The 20,942-nt window shown below is 44.7% G+C and overlaps 1 protein-coding gene across 1 annotated transcript; it reads right to left on the bottom strand.

Moving 5' to 3' along the window:
* Positions 1–475: 475 nt before the first annotated feature.
* Positions 476–11,974, bottom strand: LOC141161978 (insulin-induced gene 2 protein). Its single transcript, XM_073647572.1, has 6 exons — positions 11,412–11,974; positions 6,776–6,976; positions 6,586–6,710; positions 6,199–6,365; positions 909–1,008; positions 476–838 (listed from the first exon to the last, which is right to left on the bottom strand). Exons 2-6 carry the CDS (start codon positions 6,942–6,944, stop codon positions 797–799), a joined length of 603 nt encoding a protein of 200 aa, XP_073503673.1. The 5' UTR covers positions 6,945–6,976; positions 11,412–11,974; the 3' UTR covers positions 476–796.
* Between the last annotated feature and the right edge of the window lie 8,968 nt (positions 11,975–20,942).

Genomic DNA, 20,942 nt, shown 5'->3' with positions numbered 1-20,942 from the left:
GACACGCCCACATATGCTGGTCACATGATCGTAGCGCTCCTGCTCTATGTGGACACGCCCACAGATGCCTGTCACATGATCGTAGCGCTCCTGCTCTATGTGGACACGCCCACAGATGCCTGTCACATGATCATAGCGCTCCTGCTCTATGTGGACACGCCCACAGATGCCTGTCACATGATCGTAGCGCTCCTGCTCTACGTGGACACGCCCACAGATGCCGGTCACATGATCATAGCGCTCCTGCTCTATGTGGACACGCCCACAGATGCCGGTCACATGATCATAGCGCTCCTGCTCTATGTGGACACGCCCACATATGCTGGTCACATGATCGTAGCGCTCCTGCTCTATGTGGACACGCCCACAGATGCCTGTCACATGATCGTAGCGCTCCTGCTCTATGTGGACACGCCCACAGATGCCTGTCACATGATCATGGCGGAGTTTTTACATTCATGGACAAGATCACAAGTGCTGGTCAACATTGGCCAACGTTTTATTAGCATTGGCAAGGATTGGATGATTGCAGATAATCTCCAACGCCGCAGTTCACTCGGTGTGATGATGACAATATAAATGACACATCAGGAAATCGCCCCAAGCCAGTCACTAAAAACGCAGAATCTCTCTTCTGTAACATCCCGCCATAGTGGGGCAAGCATATTCCAGGACCCTCAAAAATGTCCAGTACCATCCCCAAAACAAGGGGTAATCCTGCAGAAGCAGCAATCACAGATTGCAGTAAGTCACAGTCTCCAGAAGTCGTCGTACTCGTCACGGTGCTCGCTGCTGCTTAGTCCTCATGAGACTTCTCCATCACAGATCTCCGCTCATACTGAAATGGAAAATAACAGAGAATAAGACAAAGACAAGATGCAGAGCCACATCGACAGGACACAACCTACCATCTCCAGCTGACGGCCAATATTCCCCATCGTGATCCCACCAGCAAAGAATATACAAGGCAACCAGGAGCGCACGTATAGGAAGTCCGGAGAGGTGTACCTGCCGAGACAGGAGGCCGTGAGACGAGCATATATACATACATACACCGAGGAAAAGCATCAAGAGCATATACACACACGCCGAGGAAAAGCATCAAGAGCATATACACACACGCCGAGGAAAAGCATCAAGAGCATATACACACACGCCGAGGAAAAGCATCAAGAGCATATACACACACGCCGAGGAAAAGCATCAAGAGCATATACACACACGCCGAGGAAAAGCATCAAGAGCATATACACACACGCCGAGGAAAAGCATCAAGAGCATATACACACACGCCGAGGAAAAGCATCAAGAGCATATACACACACCGAGGAAAAGCATCAAGAGCATATACACACACCGAGGAAAAGCATCAAGAGCATATACACACACACACACCGAGGAAAAGCATATACACACACACACGCCGAGGAAAAGCATCAAGAGCATATACACACACGCCGAGGAAAAGCATCAAGAGCATATACACACACGCCGAGGAAAAGCATCAAGAGCATATACACACACGCCGAGGAAAAGCATCAAGAGCATATACACACACGCCGAGGAAAAGCATCAAGAGCATATACACACACGCCGAGGAAAAGCATCAAGAGCATATACACACACCGAGGAAAAGCATCAAGAGCATATACACACACCGAGGAAAAGCATCAAGAGCATATACACACACCGAGGAAAAGCAACAAGAGCATATACACACACCGAGGAAAAGCATCAAGAGCATATACACACACCGAGGAAAAGCATCAAGAGCATATACACACACCGAGGAAAAGCATCAAGAGCATATACACACACCGAGGAAAAGCATCAAGAGCATATACACACACCGAGGAAAAGCATCAAGAGCATATACACACACACACACACCGAGGAAAAGCATATACACACACACACCGAGGAAAAGCATCAAGAGCATATACACACACCGAGGAGAAGAATAAAGGGCATATATACATATACACACACCGAGGAGAAGAATGAAGGGCGTATATACATATACACACACCGAGGAGACGAATAAAGGGCGTATATACATATACACACACCGAGGAGAAGAATAAAGGGCGTATATACATATACACACACCGAGGAGACGAATAAAGGGAGTATATACATATACACACACCGAGGAGACGAATAAAGGGCGTATATACATATACACACACCGAGGAGACGAATAAAGGGCGTATATACATATACACACACCGAGGAGACGAATAAAGGGCATATACACACACCGAGGAGAAGAATAAAGGGAGTATATACATATACACACACCGAGGAGAAGAATAAAGGGCGTATATACATATACACACACACCAAGGAGAAGAATAAAGGGCGTATATACATATACACACACCGAGGAAAAGAATAAAGGGCGTATATACATATACACACACCGAGGAAAAGAATAAAGGGCATATATACATATACACACACCGAGGAAAAGAATAAAGGGCATATATACATATACACACACCGAGGAAAAGAATAAAGGGCGTATATACATATACACACACCGAGGAAAAGAATAAAGGGCATATATACATATACACACACCGAGGAAAAGAATAAAGGGCGTATATACATATACACACACCGAGGAAAAGAATAAAGGGCGTATATACATATATACACACCGAGGAGAAGAATAAAGGGCGTATATACATATACTCACCGAGGAGAAGAATAAAGGGCGTATATACATATACACACACCGAGGAGAAGAATAAAGGGCGTATATACATATACACACACCGAGGAGACGAATAAAGGGCGTATATACATATACACACACCGAGGAGACGAATAAAGGGCATATACACACACCGAGGAGAAGAATAAAGGGAGTATATACATATACACACACCGAGGAGAAGAATAAAGGGCGTATATACATATACACACACCGAGGAGAAGAATAAAGGGCGTATATACATATACACACACCGAGGAGAAGAATAAAGGGCGTATATACATATACTCACCGAGGAGAAGAATAAAGGGCGTATATACATATACACACACCGAGGAGAAGAATAAAGGGAGTATATACATATACACACACCGAGGAAAAGAATAAAGGGCGTATATACATATACACACACCGAGGAGAAGAATAAAGGGCGTATATACATATACACACACCGAGGAGAAGAATAAAGGGCGTATATACATATACACACACCGAGGAAAAGAATAAAGGGCGTATATACATATACACACCGAGGAGAAGAATAAAGGGCATATATACATATACACACACCGAGGAGAAGAATAAAGGGCGTATATACATATACACACACCGAGGAGAAGAATAAAGGGCGTATATACATATACACACACCGAGGAGAAGAATAAAGGGAGTATATACATATACACACACCGAGGAGAAGAATAAAGGGCGTATATACATATACACACACCGAGGAAAAGAATAAAGGGCGTATATACATATACACACACCGAGGAAAAGAATAAAGGGCGTATATACATATACACACACCGAGGAGAAGAATAAAGGGAGTATATACATATACACACACCGAGGAGAAGAATAAAGGGCGTATATACAGTACAGACCAAAAGTTTGGACACACCTTCTCATTTTAAGATTTTTCTGTATTTTCATGACTATGAAAATTGTACATTCACACTGAAGGCATCAAAACTAAGTAAGACTATCAGCTGTGTATCCACCAGACTTCTGCACAACACAACTGATGGTCCCAACCCCATTTATAAGGCAAGAAATCCCACTTATTAAACCTGACAGGGCACACCTGTGAAGTGAAGACCATTTCCGGTGACTACCTCTTGAAGCTCATCAAGAGAATGCCAAGAGGGTGCAAAGCAGTCATCAAAGCAGAAGGTGGCTACTGTGAAGACCCTAGAATATAAGACATATTTTCAGTGGTTTCACACTTTTTTGTTAAGTATATAATTCCACATGTGGTAATTCATAGTTTTGATGCCTTCAGTGTGAATGTACAATTTTCAGAGTCATGAAAATACAGAAAAATCTTTAAATGAGAGGGTGTGTCCAAACGCATAGTGGGAAAGCAGCCTTATTAGCTATTGAACCTGTTCTACGCCCGGGCAGCGAGCATTTTTTTATTGGTATATGGTCACCTATCCTGGTACATGCTTCCCCATCTTGGTGCCACATCCTGGTATATGCACCCCACCCATCATGGTCCCCCATCCTGACATATGCTCCCCCGCATCATGGTCCCTCATCCTGGTACATGCTCCCCCATCATGATATATGCTCCCCGCCATCCTGGTATACGCTCCCTGTGATGATACAGCTTCTAATCTCAACCAGCCAAACTAGATTTGTTAGATCAAGAGAAATACACTATTGTGTTTGTGTTGACTTGTGAATGTATGTATATTTATGTGGCTAGTCAAGAAGGACATACGATTATTTGTATAACCCGGATTGTTGTCTTCTTTTGGTTCTGAAAAAATTATGTTTGTTACTATGTTAATTGCATATTTTAATAAGGCCAGCTAAATGTAGATTTAAAGAGCCCCCTCCTATACAAACTATGTAAATTGATTAGCTCAAACAATGAGACATGAGTGAGCCCTTCATCTTTACCCCTGACCTGTGACTGATGACCGTAACCACATATTTAAATATAAAAAAAGGGTTTTTCTATCCTGCTGAAAAGAGATTTGAAAGAGACTTAAGAAGAAAAATCAAAGATGAGAGACTCTCTCAGACCATCAGCTCGGTAGCATGGCTTTAACCAAAGAGAGACAGATTTGGATTCTACATGACGACCCTCGGGGGGGAGGCCAGGGGGCGCGACCCTCGGGGGGGGGGAGGCCAGGGGGCGCGACCCTCGGGGGGGGGGGGAGGCCAGGGGGCGCGACCCTCGGGGGGGGGAGGCCAGGGGGCGCGACCCTCGGGGGGGGAAGGCCAGGGGGCGCGACCCTCGGGGGGGAGGCCAGGGGGCGCGACCCTCGGGGGGGAGGCCAGGGGGCGCGACCCTCGGGGGGGGAGGCCAGGGGGCGCGACCCTCGGGGGGGGAGGCCAGGGGGCGCGACCCTCGGGGGGGGAGGCCAGGGGGCGCGACCCTCGGGGGGGAGGCCAGGGGGCGACTGTCGGGTCCATGCGCCCCCCATCATATATGCTCCTTCCATCCTGGTCCCTTATTCTGGTACACGCTCCCTCACCCTCACTTATGGAATATGCCCCCTCCATCCTGGTATATGCACCCCTATCCTGGTATATGCTTCCTCATCATGATATAGGCTCCCCCCCATCCTAGTCCCCCATCATGGTATATGCTCCTTCCTTCACGGTATATGCTCCCCCCATCCTGGTATATGCTCACGAACAGGGTAAGGGTAAGGAGAGCACACGAGTGCACAAAGGATAAGAGTTAGGAGAGGAAGCACAGGGTGAGGGTAAGAAGAGCACAAGAGTGCACAGAGGATGAGAGCTAGAAGAGCATGCACAGGGTGAGGGTAAGGAGAGCGCACGAGTGCACAGAGGATGTGAGCTAGAAGAGCAAGCACAGGGTGAGGGTAAGGAGAGCACTAGTGCACAGAGGACAAGCGTTAGGAGAGCATGCACAGGGTGAGGGTAAGGAGAGCACACGAGTGCACAGAGGATGAGAGAAAGAAGAGCATGCACAGGGTGAGGGTAAGGAGAGCACACAAGTGCACAAAGGATAAGAGTTAGGAGAGGACGCACAGGGTGAGGGTAAGAAGAGCACAAGAGTGCACAGAGGATGAGAGCTAGAAGAGCACGCACAGGGTGAGGGTAAGGAGAGCGCACGAGTGCAGAGGATGAGAGCTAGAAGAGCAAGCACAGGGTGAGGGTAAGGAGAGCGCACGAGTGCATAGAGGACAAGCGTTAGGAGAGCACGCACAGGGTGAGGGTAAGGAGAGCACACGAGTGCACAAAGGATGAGCGTTAGGAGAGGAAGCACAGGGTGAGGGTAAGGAGAGCACACGAGTGCACACAGGATGAGAGATAGAAGAGCACGCACAGGGTGAGGGTAAGGAGAGCGCACAAGTGCATAGAGGACAAGCGTTAGGAGAGCACGCACAGGGTGAGGATAAGGAGAGAGCACGAGAGCACGAGTGCACAGAGACATCTAAAAACAGAGGAGAACAGCCAATAGCGCACACAGGAGCAGTGCAGGCGGCACTCACTGGTACACTCCATTGTACACCAGCAGCTGAGACACCACCGTGGCAAAGAAGGCAATGCAGATGCCCAGACCCAGACCGCTCCGAGACCGGTCGAATGTCCACCACAGCCCGATAGACAGAGCGGCCAACGTGAGCGACAGCTGCAGGTTATTAGCAAAATCCACCTTCTGATGGGAGAGTCAAGGAGAAGAAGAGCAAAGAGACAATCTGTGCAGGAGCTGGATCTCATCCAACCAGGAGAAACCCCCGAATGTGTAAAGACTGTCAGCCAGAGCCTGCTGCTGCACGAAGGACAGTATATACTCAGCACCCCCAGCAGAGGAGACACGTCATCACGTGTAGTATATAGACAGTTGTGTGACCCCCCCCCCTCAGAAGGAAGGATACAGCACTGGCGTGGTTGATGCCCACGAACACCGCCACGCAGCGCATCACGCTAGACCACTCCCTCTTGAACTTGTGCGGCTTCCCCAGGTGTCGGTCGATGCACGGATACAGGAGGCCGATGGCAGCTGTGGAGGCAGAACACAGCGGTGACTCTGCGGGCGGCGTGAGCCCCCCACTGGTGACCACCTACCTGCAGACGTCCCGCAGCAGAGCGGCACCCACCAGGCGGAGGACAGGAGGCTGGAGAGCACGTCCGGGGGGAAGAGCGTCACATTCCTCTGCACCTGCAGAAGATTCAGCACCAGCGCCAGGAAGACCCCGACCAGGAACAGCAGAAGACCCCGCAGCAGCAGATTCATCCTGTGCCCGGGGCCCCGCACAGAAGCCACACCTGAGGGCCCCGAGGGAGAAAGTCAGAGACTGCGAGGCCAGGAGGAGGAAAGGGTGACGAAGACAGATCATCCTGTATACACAGGAGCACGTACTGGGCTCAGCATAAGAGAGTACACCCCCGAATTCTCAGTACAGTAAATATACAGGACTCAGCATAAGAGAGTACACCCCTGTATTATCAGTACATTATATATACAGAGCTCAGTATAAGTGAGTACACCCCTGTATTATCAGCACATTATATATACAGAGCTCAGTATAAGTGAGTACACCCCTGTATTATCAGTACATTATATATACAGGGCTCAGTATAAGTGAGTACACCCCTGTATTATCAGTACATTATATATACAGGGCTCAGTATAAGTGAGTACACCCCTGTATTATCAGTACATTATATATACAGGGCTCAGTATAAGTGAGTACACCCCTGTATTATCAGTACATTATATATACAGGGCTCAGTATAAGTGAGTACACCCCTGTATTATCAGTACATTATATATACAGGGCTCAGTATAAGTGAGTACACCCCTGTATTATCAGTACATTATATATACAGGGCTCAGTATAAGTGAGTACACCCCTGTATTATCAGTACATTATATATACAGGGCTCAGTATAAGTGAGTACACCCCTGTATTATCAGTACATTATATATACAGGGCTCAGTATAAGTGAGTACACCCCTGTATTATCAGTACATTATATATACAGGGCTCAGTATAAGTGAGTACACCCCTGTATTATCAGTACATTATATATACAGAGCTCAGTATAAGTGAGTACACCCCTGTATTATCAGCACATTATATATACAGCGCTCAGTATAAGTGAGTACACCCCTGTATTATCAGTACATTATATATACAGGGCTCAGTATAAGTGAGTACACCCCTGTATTATCAGTACATTATATATACAGCGCTCAGTATAAGTGAGTACACCCCTGTATTATCAGTACATTATATATACAGCGCTCAGTATAAGTGAGTACACCCCTGTATTATCAGCACATTATATATACAGCGCTCAGTATAAGTGAGTACACCCCTGTATTATCAGTACATTATATATACAGGGCTCAGTATAAGTGAGTACACCCCTGTATTATCAGCACATTATATATACAGCGCTCAGTATAAGTGAGTACACCCCTGTATTATCAGTACATTATATATACAGCGCTCAGTATAAGTGAGTACACCCCTGTATTATCAGTACATTATATACACAGGGCTCAGTATAAGTGAGTACACCCCTGTATTATCAGTACATTATATACACAGCGCTCAGTATAAGTGAGTACACCCCTGTATTATCAGTACATTATATACACAGCGCTCAGTATAAGTGAGTACACCCCTGTATTATCAGTACATTATATATACAGCGCTCAGTATAAGTGAGTACACCCCTGTATTATCAGTACATTATATATACAGCGCTCAGTATAAGTGAGTACACCCCTGTATTATCAGTACATTATATATACAGCGCTCAGTATAAGTGAGTACACCCCTGTATTATCAGTACATTATATATACAGGGCTCAGTATAAGTGAGTACACCCCTGTATTATCAGTACATTATATATACAGTGCTCAGTATAAGTGAGTACACCCCTGTATTATCAGTACATTATATATACAGGGCTCAGTATAAGTGAGTACACCCCTGTATTATCAGTACATTATATATACAGCGCTCAGTATAAGTGAGTACACCCCTGTATTATCAGTACATTATATATACAGTGCTCAGTATAAGTGAGTACACCCCTGTATTATCAGTACATTATATATACAGTGCTCAGTATAAGTGAGTACACCCCTGTATTATCAGTACATTATATATACAGTGCTCAGTATAAGTGAGTACACCCCTGTATTATCAGTACATTATATATACAGTGCTCAGTATAAGTGAGTACACCCCTGTATTATCAGTACATTATATATACAGTGCTCAGTATAAGTGAGTACACCCCTGTATTATCAGTACATTATATATACAGTGCTCAGTATAAGTGAGTACACCCCTGTATTATCAGTACATTATATATACAGTGCTCAGTATAAGTGAGTACACCCCTGTATTATCAGTACATTATATATACAGTGCTCAGTATAAGTGAGTACACCCCTGTATTATCAGCACATTATATATACAGTGCTCAGTATAAGTGATTACACCCCTGTATTATCAGTACATTATATATACAGTGCTCAGTATAAGTGAGTACACCCCTGTATTATCAGTATATTATATATACAGTTGTCAGTATAAGTGAGTACACCCCTGTATTATCAGTACATTATATATACAGTGCTCAGTATAAGTGAGTACACCCCTGTATTATCAGTACATTATATATACAGCGCTCAGTATAAGTGAGTACACCCCTGTATTATCAGTATATTATATATACAGTTGTCAGTATAAGTGATTACACCCCTGTATTATCAGTATATTATATATACAGCGCTCAGTATAAGTGAGTACACCCCTGTATTATCAGTATATTATATATACAGCGTTCAGTATAAGTGAGTACACCCCTGTATTATCAGTATATTATATATACAGCGTTCAGTATAAGTGAGTACACCCCTGTATTATCAGTATATTATATATACAGCGTTCAGTATAAGTGAGTACACCCCTGTATTATCAGTACATTATATATACAGTGCTCAGTATAAGTGAGTACACCCCTGTATTATCAGTACATTATATATACAGGGCTCAGTATAAGTGAATACACCCCTGTATTATCAGTACATTATATATACAGGGCTCAGTATAAGTGAGTACACCCCTGTATTATCAGTACATTATATATACAGTGCTCAGTATAAGTGAGTACACCCCTGTATTATCAGTACATTATATATACAGTGCTCAGTATAAGTGAGTACACCCCTGTATTATCAGTACATTATATATACAGTGCTCAGTATAAGTGAGTACACCCCTGTATTATCAGTACATTATATATACAGGGCTCAGTATAAGTGAATACACCCCTGTATTATCAGTACATTATATATACAGGGCTCAGTATAAGTGATTACACCCCTGTATTATCAGTACATTATATATACAGTGCTCAGTATAAGTGAGTACACCCCTGTATTATCAGTACATTATATATACAGCGCTCAGTATAAGTGAGTACACCCCTGTATTATCAGTACATTATATATACAGGGCTCAGTATAAGTGAGTACACCCCTGTATTATCAGTACATTATATATACAGTGCTCAGTATAAGTGAGTACACCCCTGTATTATCAGTACATTATATATACAGCGCTCAGTATAAGTGAGTACACCCCTGTATTATCAGTACATTATATATACAGCGCTCAGTATCAGTGAGTACACCCCTGTATTATCAGCACATTATATATACAGTGCTCAGTATAAGTGATTACACCCCTGTATTATCAGTACATTATATATACAGGGCTCAGTATAAGTGATTACACCCCTGTATTATCAGTACATTATATATACAGTGCTCAGTATAAGTGAGTACACCCCTGTATTATCAGTGCATTATATATACAGCGCTCAGTATAAGTGAGTACACCCCTGTATTATCAGTACATTATATATACAGCGCTCAGTATCAGTGAGTACACCCCTGTATTATCAGCACATTATATATACAGTGCTCAGTATAAGTGAGTACACCCCTGTATTATCAGTACATTATATATACAGCGCTCAGTATAAGTGAGTACACCCCTGTATTATCAGTACATTATATATACAGGGCTCAGTATAAGTGAGTACACCCCTGTATTATCAGTACATTATATATACAGCGCTCAGCATAAGTGAGTACACCCCTGTATTATCAGTACATTATATATACAGGGCTCAGTATAAGTGAGTACACCCCCTGTATTATCAGTACATTATATATACAGCGCTCAGTATCAGTGAGTACACCCCTGTATTATCAGCACATTATATATACAGTGCTCAGTATAAGTGAGTACACCCCTGTATTATCAGTACATTATATATACAGGGCTCAGTATAAGTGAGTACACCCCCTGTATTATCAGTACAGTATATATACAGGGCTCAGTATAAGTGAGTACACCCCTGTATTATCAGTACAGTATATATACAGCGCTCAGTATAAGTGAGTACACCCCTGTATTATCAGTACATTATATATACAGTGCTCAGCATAAGTGAGTACACCCCTGTATTATCAGTACAGTATATATACAGCGCTCAGTATAAGTGAGTACACCCCTGTATTATCAGTACATTATATATACAGGGCTCAGTATAAGTGAGTACACCCCTGTATTATCAGTACATTATATATACAGGGCTCAGTATAAGTGAGTACACCCCTGTATTATCAGGGTACGCGGTGGGGTACAGTCTCCCGGAGTGTCTCACCCCTCTGTGGCGGCTGTAATCTGCCGGAGTTGTCTGTCTCTTCTGCGTTCCAGCCCTCGTTCCGGCTCTGGCTCCTCCTTTTCCGGTCACGTTCTTGCAGCTTGCTTTACTTTTTTGATTGGTCGCTTCTCATCAGGTGACCATCAGTAGAGCTCCCAGAGGCCGCTGTGATCATCACGTGATGTCTCCAGCTCAGGCGCCATCTTGCGTGTGACTTTTCTTCTGTTTTTTCTCTCCTTGTTGCTATGGCTCCCGTTGTCCGCTCTCACACTGGTCAGTCACTGACTAAAGCAGTAACATGGAGGGAGCAGCGGCGCCTGCCTGACCCTGTGACTGTCAGCCGCTGCGTCTGGTTACAACGGGAGCAGAAGTGGCTGAGACAACTGCCAGGAGTAAAGGGGCGGTCATTACCCGGCCAAGCCGGGCTTCTGCCATAAAACACTGCTCCAACTATTGCCAGTTGTTTTCCCCCCTCGCCGGTCACCTCCGTATATACCCGCCCCGTCCCCTCCTCCAGCCGGTCGCCTCCATGTTTTCCCCCGCGAGTCACCTCCGTGTTCCCTCCCACCCCCCACCCCCCTCACAGGCACCTCCGGGTTTCCACCCCCCTCCTGTCTACTCCATTCCTTCCCCCCGCCAGTCGCCTCCGTGTTACCCCCCCCTGACTGTGACCTCTGGGTTCCCCCCCACCTCTCCGGGTCCCCCCCCTCCCTGCCGGCGTACACCTCCACCCCCGTGTTCCCTCTCCCCCCATTCACCTCCGTGTTCCTTCCGCCGGTCATCTCTGTTTTTTTCCCCCGCTGGTCACCTCCGTGCCCCCCCCCCCCCGATCACCTCCGTGCCCCCCCCCCCCGATCACCTCCGTGTTTTCGCCCCGCCGGTCACCTCCGTGTCCTCCCCCCCCGATCACCTCTGTGTTTTCTCTCCCCAAGATTACCTCCGTGTTTTTTCCCCCACGCCGGTCACCTCCGTGTTTTTTCCCCCAGGCCGGTCACTTCCGTGTTTTTTCCCCCACGCCGGTCACCTCCGTGTTTTTTCCCCCACGCCGGTCACCTCCGTGTTTTTTCCCCCGCGCCGGTCACCTCCGTGTTTTTTCCCCCGCGCCGGTCACCTTCATGTTTTTTCCCCCGCGCCGGTCACCTCCGTGTTTTCCCCAGCCGGTCACTTCCGTGTTTTCCCCCGCCGGTCACCTCCGTGTTTTCCCTGATGTGTTGTCACTGCGGCTCTTGCTGCGATGCCGAAGTTGGTAAGATAATAATGACTTCCTCTGAGTCATGAGGCTGCGCAGTCTGCCACTCTCTGCGGATCACTCATCATGGCTGAGACTCTTGTGGCGCTGAGGGAACCTCGGCAGGTGACAGCTCATTACTGAGGGGACTCGTTCCTCTGCTGTCACCGGCCGCTGCCATCCATATCTCTGCCGTCCTCCGCTCCAGCTCCTCCACAACAAAGAATCATTTTTTGCTCTGAACGGTTAAGAAAATAGAAGGAGGTCAGGAGAGAAGTTGACGCGCCCCCTGGGCCGTGGGGCACTCGGTGCCGGGCCGGTCGCTGCTAGGTGTGATGTCACAGTGGCGGTGAACCGGTCCGTGACCCAGGGCGGTCAATCCAAAGGGGAATTATTTACAGGGGATTAAAGTGGTTATAGATATAGTTTGTGACGCCTCCTGTGGTATGCGGCTACAGTGCTGGCCAAAAGTATTGGCACCCCTGCAATTCTGTCAGATAATACTCCGTTTCTTCCTGAAAATGATTGCAATCACAAATTCTTTGGTATTATTATCTTCATTTAATTTGTCTTCAAAGAAAAAAAACACAAAAAGAATTGTCCTAAAGCCAAATTGGATATAATTCCACACCAAACCTAAAAAAGGGGGTGGACAAAAGTATTGGCACTGTTTGAAAAATCCTGTGATGCTTCTGTAATTTGTGTAATTAACAGCACCTGTAACTTACCTGTGGCACCTAACAGGTGTTGGCAATAACTAAATCACACTTGCAGCCAGTTAACATGGATTAAAGTTGCCTCAACCTCTGTCCTGTGTCCTTGTGTGACCACATTGAGCATGGAGAAAAGAAAGAAGACCAAAGAACTGTCTGAGGACTTGAGAAACCAAATTGTGAGGAAGCATGAGCAATCTCAAGGCTACAAGTCCATCTCCAAAGACCTGAATGTTCCTGTGTCTTCCGTGCGCAGTGTCATCAAGAAGTGTAAAGCCCATGGCACTGTGGCTAACCTCCCTAGATGTGGACGGAAAAGAAACATTGACGAGAGATTTCAACGCAAGATTGTGCGGATGGTGGATAAAGAACCTCGACTAACATCCAAACAAGTTCAAGCTGCCCTGCAGTCCGAGGGTACAACAGTGTCAACCCGTACTATCCGTCGGCGTCTGAATGAAAAGGGACTGTATGGTAGGATACCCAGGAAGACCCCACTTCTTACCCCGAGACATAAAAAAGCCAGGCTGGAGTTTGCCAAAACTTACCTGAGAAAGCCTAAAACGTTTTGGAAGAATGTTCTCTGGTCAGATGAGACAAAAGTAGAGCTTTTTGGGAAAAAGCATCAACATAGAGTGTACAGGAAAAAAAAAAGAGGCATTCAAAGAAAAGAACACGGTCCCTACAGTCAAACATGGCGGAGGTTCCCTGATGTTTTGGGGTTGCTTTGCTGCCTCTGGCACTGGACTGCTTGACCGTGTGCATGGCTTTATGAAGTCTGAAGACTACCAACAAATTTTGCAGCATAATGTAGGGCCCAGTGTGAGAAAGCTGGGTCTCCCTCAGAGGTCATGGGTCTTCCAGCAGGACAATGACCCAAAACACACTTCCAAAAGCACTATAAAATGGTTTGAGAGAAAGCACTGGAGACTTCTAAGGTGGCCAGCAATGAGTCCAGACCTGAATCCCATAGAACACCTGTGGAGAGATCTCAAAATGGCAGTTTGGAGAAGACACCCTTCAAATATCAGGGACCTGGAGCAGTTTGCCAAAGAAGAATGGTCTACAATTCCAGCAGAGCATTGTAAGAAACTCATTGATGGTTACCGGAAGAGGTTGTTCGCAGTTATTTTGGCTAAAGGTTGTGCAACCAAGTATTAGACTGAGGGTGCCAATACTTTTGTCTGGCCCATTTTTGGAGTTTTGTGTGAAATGATCAATGATTTGATTTTTGCTTCTTTCTCTTTTGTGTTTTTTTCCTTGCAAGCAAATTAAATGAAGAGAATAAGACCAAAGAATTTGTGATTGCAATCATTTTCAGGAAGAAACGGAGTATTATCTGACAGAATTGCAGGGGTGCCAATACTTTTGGCCAGCACTGTATATGGAGCCGCCGCTGCTGTGCTGAACCTCTGAAGCTGGTGTTAGTGCAGCAGGGTTGGTTCAGAGCTTAGCTCTAGGGCAGTGTAGATGTTATAGGTTGTGCTGGGCGTTGTAGTGCAGGGGTGATGGCGCAGATAATAATCACAGAGACAGTGGAGTGCAGTCTTCAGGGTCTTTACTCACGGTTGTTGCAGTCCAAGTTACAGGTACCGGTGTAACTTCCCTCGTCGTGCTGCGCTTACTCAGGGAGGGGTTCAGTCCACCCTCAGATATTTCTGGAGTACTTAGCGGGACCCCCTTCTGTGTGTTCTCCCTCTGGCCGTCTCCCTGCACCTCATACCTAGTGTCCCAATCCGGTACCTGCGGGCCTTGTCGGGCGACGTCTGTTCCGTTCCCTGGGTACTCTATAGCTACCTTCTTGGTGAGACTGATATGGACTGTTGGCTGCAGGACTTGAAATACTGCAGCCTCTGGTTTCTAGTTGAGACATAAAGTCCTCCGCTAGTTGAGGGACCGGTCCCCTTTGTGTGGCCTGACCCCTCCACCTCCTGGTGGATTCGGGCGTACGGGTGGCCTCCAGCACTGCCCGTACCCCTGGGGTCCCTTCCTCGTTCCTGGAGCCCTACCTGCTCCTCTCCTTCTCCTTCAGTCCTGGGCCTCTCCTCAGGCCCTCCTCCTGAGCAGAGCTCCTACAGAGCTCCTGCTCCCAACTCCTCTGACTGATCTCTCTGACTGGACTCACTGAACTCCCTCTTCAAGATGGCTTCTCTATACCTTCCTTTACAAGTGCTCCCTTAAGCTACTTCCTCCACCCACACCCACTACATGGTTCCACCCTTCAGCTAGGGACCAGGGACTGTGCTCTCCCTTAGGAGCAACCTCGCCCTGCCCCCACTGAAGTGGAATGTGTTGGATGCAGGTGTTAGGGTCCCGGGCAGCACTCTATCCTTACCTGAGAGTGAGATACCACACTTCTGGGTGAGACGCAGTACCTCTGTGGCGACCGAACCCTCAGGGGCACCACAGAGACAGCGCAGATCCTTCATTGTGACTGTGAAGAAGACTTCACCAGATCCTTACAAGATGGACAACAACTGCCGAGACTGCGACACTGGAGGAGCCACAGATTGTCAGCTCTGCAGCTAGCAGCACGATCCCGGAGCTTCTGATGACTGAGCTCCGCTCTGCTGGTGGAGTGCAGGGTGATTAATGACGGAGGAGTCCGCCTCCACCGCTCTGATGAACATGTGCCAGCCTCGGCCGCTCTGATGAACACGTGACGGCCTCCGCCGCTCTAATGATCACGTGACGGCCTCCGCCGCTCTGATGATCACGTGACGTCCTCCACCGTTCTGATGAACACGTGACTGCCTCCACCGCTCTGATGAACACGTGACGGCTTCCACCGCTCCCAGTAGGGAGGTGCCTGAGCAACTCCTGTAGTTCCTACTGTAGTGTGTGCAACTGTTTGATGCCAGGTCCCCATCCTAGTATCCATGTAGTTGTACATGAACCTGAACCCCTGGTCCTTGTGTGGCTAGGGCTTGAACACGAAACCGCACCGGGCCGGTCTCTTGAGTCTGAAGCTGTACCGGCGGTACCTGAACCCTGAAGTCGCACTTCCGGTACCTGAAGCCCGAGGCGGCACCGGCGGTACCTGAAGCCCAAGGCGGTACCTGAACTCTGTAACTGTTCCGTCAGTACTAGAACCTGCACCTGCCTGTCCTGCTTAGTGCGAATCCAGCCCTGTCTGTAACTTCATGTCAGTATCTGTTCTGCCCGAGGATCCAGAATCTGTGCAGTCAGAACTGAATCTGAACCCTCTCCTGCAAATTACGTGTCAGCGTACCTGACCCCTGTGATCAGCAGCTGCAATACCAGAGACTGCCTAGGAGTGGAACCTGGCGCCTACTTGCAGGCTGACTCCACTGTAAAGGTCTGAGGTTGTGGGTTGTAATAATCACTTTTGCAGGTTAACGATGCAGCAATCTTTTATTCCTCACATCCGTGGTAATACAGCAATTCCAGGTAAATGGCCAAAATACAGTTGTCTCAGTCCACAAGATCCCCTCCCCGGGACAGTAGTTCCACTGCCTTTGTGCCAGTATAGTCTGTAGTCACAGTCTCCAATCCTCCAGACAACAGGTAAAACAATAGAAGCACAGGTATCCAGTAGCAACAATCCTTTAAGAAAGAACAATATATGGACCCTTTGCAGCCCAAAAGCTCCTGAAAAATGCAAAATTGCACCTGCTTTGGAGGTAGAAATGGGCCCCCTTACCTCTTGGGCCCTTGTGCAGCCGCACAGGTTGCACAGATGAGATGTCTGCCCCAGTATGAATTTCCGATTTATTTGCACTGATCAATAAGAAAAACTGTCAGCGCCATTTCACGCTTTGCCAAATATTGTATCAGCTAGATGCTGCCTCATGCATGGCCTCAGTCATGGCAGCACAAGCTTTCCCATAATGCCTTGCACGGCCACTATAAAAGGTGAGTAGAGAGTAATCCACCTCACAGGCTTATTTCAATTTTTAGCAAAAGTTTATTTTCACAAGTAGTGAGTGCGACATATGCTCAGATACCAAAGAGGTGCAGGGAGAATGTGACAGAAAACAATTTGTGTACAAAGGGCAGAGACATAATCAACGCCAGCTTATGACCCGCACTTACTGGGAACTCCTCGTTCACGGGGAAGAATTACAATCCCCGATCCCCATCATGAAGCGGATTACCCCACCTGTCGGCGAAGGGTAGACACACGCTGGTCCGTTCAGTGTAGCGCTCGTGCAGCCCCGGACATCTAAGGGCATCACAGACCTGTTATTGCTCGATGTCGCGTGGCTGAGCGCCACTTGTCCCTCTAAGAAGCGGGGATTCGCGTACTTCGCATACCGCAGTCTCGTTCCTTATCGGAATTAACCAGACAAATCACTCCGCCAGCTAAGAACGGCATGCTAACTAGCTACATGACCCCCTTGAAATAAGAGGTGGATAACTCTCTACTGGTTCTGTGGCTACCACTCGCTCATACTACAGTGTGCAGCTAATCTTCTCCACTATAAAAGGCGAGGCAGGGAAGGCAGTGACCAATTATTGTTCTACAGCCCGAGGAGAAGAGGTCAGAGTGCACCGGTCATCATTACAGATAAGAAAAGCAAGCAATAGAAGCTGGGAGTTGTATTCAGACTGTCAGTAGTAATGCAGAGCGATAGGGAGGTGCAGGAGCTGCAGAGTCTGCGGATGGGAGACGATTAATCCCTAATATACTGCAGTAAAACACCCGAACAGCTCCACTGTTATCATCCTCCATACACCTAAAACATGGATGGCAGCTTAAAGAGGACCCAGCGCCTTCACACATACTCCGGTATATTACAGTAAGGAGACTGCAGAAATAAATAAATATGAAACTCATTACTTTTGGAAGAGCAATGACTTATTATGTGAATTTTGTTATGTTTCTGGGAGCGGCCATCTTGGGATTGGCAGCTCTGCGTGCTGTGTTCTATTGAGACATGCGCCCAGATTCCTGGCTGGTTGCTAAGCAACGTCTGCTCAGCAACAGTGTGGTGACCAACAGCTCATAGCCCAAACTGTATCGCTATAGAAACACGAAAAGTGTATACAGAGGGGCTGTGTATATACGTTTATATATATAATGTATGTGTATATAAAGGGGCTCTGTATCTATACTGTATATACGTTTATATATATAATGTATGTGTATATAAAGGGGCTCTGTATCTATACTGTATATACTGTGTATATATAATGTATGTGTATATAAAGGGGCTCTGTATCTATACTGTATATACTGTGTGTATATATAATGTATGTATATATAAAGGGGCTCTGTATCTATACTGTATATACTGTGTGTATATAATGTATGTGTATATAAAGGGGCTCTGTATCTATACTGTATATACTGTGTGTATATAATGTATGTGTATATAAAGGGGCTCTGTATCTATACTGTATATACTGTGTATATATAATGTATGTGTATATAAAGGGGCTCTGTATCTATACTGTATATACTGTGTATATATATAATGTATGTGTATATAAAGGGGCTCTGTATCTATACTGTATATACTGTGTATATATATAATGTATGTGTATATAAAGGGGCTCTGTATCTATACTGTATATACTGTGTATATATATAATGTATGTGTATATAAAGGGGCTCTGTATCTATACTGTATATACTGTGTATATATATAATGTATGTGTATATAAAGGGGCTCTGTATCTATACTGTATATACTGTGTATATATATAATGTATGTGTATATAAAGGGGATCTGTATCTATACTGTATATACTGTGTATATATATAATGTATGTGTATATAAAGGGGCTCTGTATCTATACTGTATATACTGTGTATATATATAATGTATGTGTATATAAAGGGGCTCTGTATCTATACTGTATATACGTTTATATATATAATGTATGTGTATATAAAGGGGATCTGTATCTATACTGTATATACTGTGTATATATATAATGTATGTGTATATAAAGGGGCTCTGTATCTATACTGTATATACTGTGTGTATATAATGTATGTGTATATCAAGGGGCTCTGTATCTATACTGTATATACTGTGTGTATATAATGTATGTGTATATCAAGGGGCTCTGTATCTATACTGTATATACTGTGTATATATAATGGGGATCTGTATCTATACTGTATATACTGTGTGTATATAATGTATGTGTATATCAAGGGGCTCTGTGTCTATACTGTATATACTGTGTATATATAATGTATGTGTATATAAAGGGGCTCTGTATCTATCCTGTATATACTGTGTATATATAATGTATGTGTATATAAAGGGGCTCTGTATCTATCCTGTATATACTGTGTGTATATAATGTATGTGTATATAAAGGGGCTCTGTATCTATACTGTATATACTGTGTATATATAATGTATGTGTATATAAAGGGGCTCTGTATCTATACTGTATATACTGTGTGTATATAATGTATGTGTATATAAAGGGGCTCTGTATCTATACTGTATATACTGTGTGTATATATAATGTATGTGTATATAAAGGGGCTCTGTATCTATACTGTATATACTGTGTGTATATAATGTATGTGTATATAAAGGGGCTCTGTATCTATACTGTATATACTGTGTATATATATAATGTATGTGTATATAAAGGGGCTCTGTATCTATACTGTATATACTGTGTGTATATAATGTATGTGTATATAAAGGGGCTCTGTATCTATACTGTATATACTGTGTATATATATAATGTATGTGTATATAAAGGGGCTCTGTATCTATACTGTATATACTGTGTGTATATAAGGTATGTGTATATAAAGGGGCTCTGTATCTATACTGTATATACTGTGTGTATATATAATGTATGTGTATATAAAGGGGCTCTGTATCTATACTGTATATACTGTGTGTATATATAATGTATGTGTATATAAAGGGGCTCTGTATCTATACTGTATTTACGTTTATATATATAATGTATGTGTATATAAAGGAGCTCTGTATCTATACTGTATATACTGTGTATATATAATGTATGTGTATATAAAGGGGCTCTGTATCTATACTGTATATACGTTTATATATATAATGTATGTGTATATAAAGGGGCTCTGTATCTATACTGTATATACTGTGTATATATATAATGTATGTGTATATAAAGGAGCTCTGTATCTATACTGTATATACTGTGTATATATAATGTATGTGTATATAAAGGGGCTCTGTATCTATACTGTATATACTGTGTATATATAATGTATGTGTATATAAAGGGGCTCTGTATCTATACTGTATATACTGTGTATATAATGTATGTGTATATAAAGGGGCTCTGTATCTATACTGTATATACTGTGTATATATAATGTATGTGTATATAAAGGGGCTCTGTATCTATACTGTATATACTGTGTATATAATGTATGTGTATATAAAGGGGCTCTGTATCTATACTGTATATACTGTGTATATATAATGTATGTGTATATAAAGGGGATCTGTATCTATACTGTATATACGTTTATATATATAATGTATGTGTATATGAAGGGGCTCTGTATCTATACTGTATATACTGTGTATATATAATGTATGTGTATATAAAGGGATCTGTATCTATACTGTATATACTGTGTATATATATAATGTATGTG

Source organism: Phyllobates terribilis, unplaced genomic scaffold, assembly GCF_046119375.1.
Source record: "Phyllobates terribilis strain yellow unplaced genomic scaffold, ASM4611937v1 Scaffold_9__5_contigs__length_417890890, whole genome shotgun sequence".
NCBI classification, from domain to species: Eukaryota; Metazoa; Chordata; class Amphibia; order Anura; family Dendrobatidae; genus Phyllobates; species Phyllobates terribilis.
This window is presented reverse-complemented; position numbering and strand designations above follow the sequence as displayed.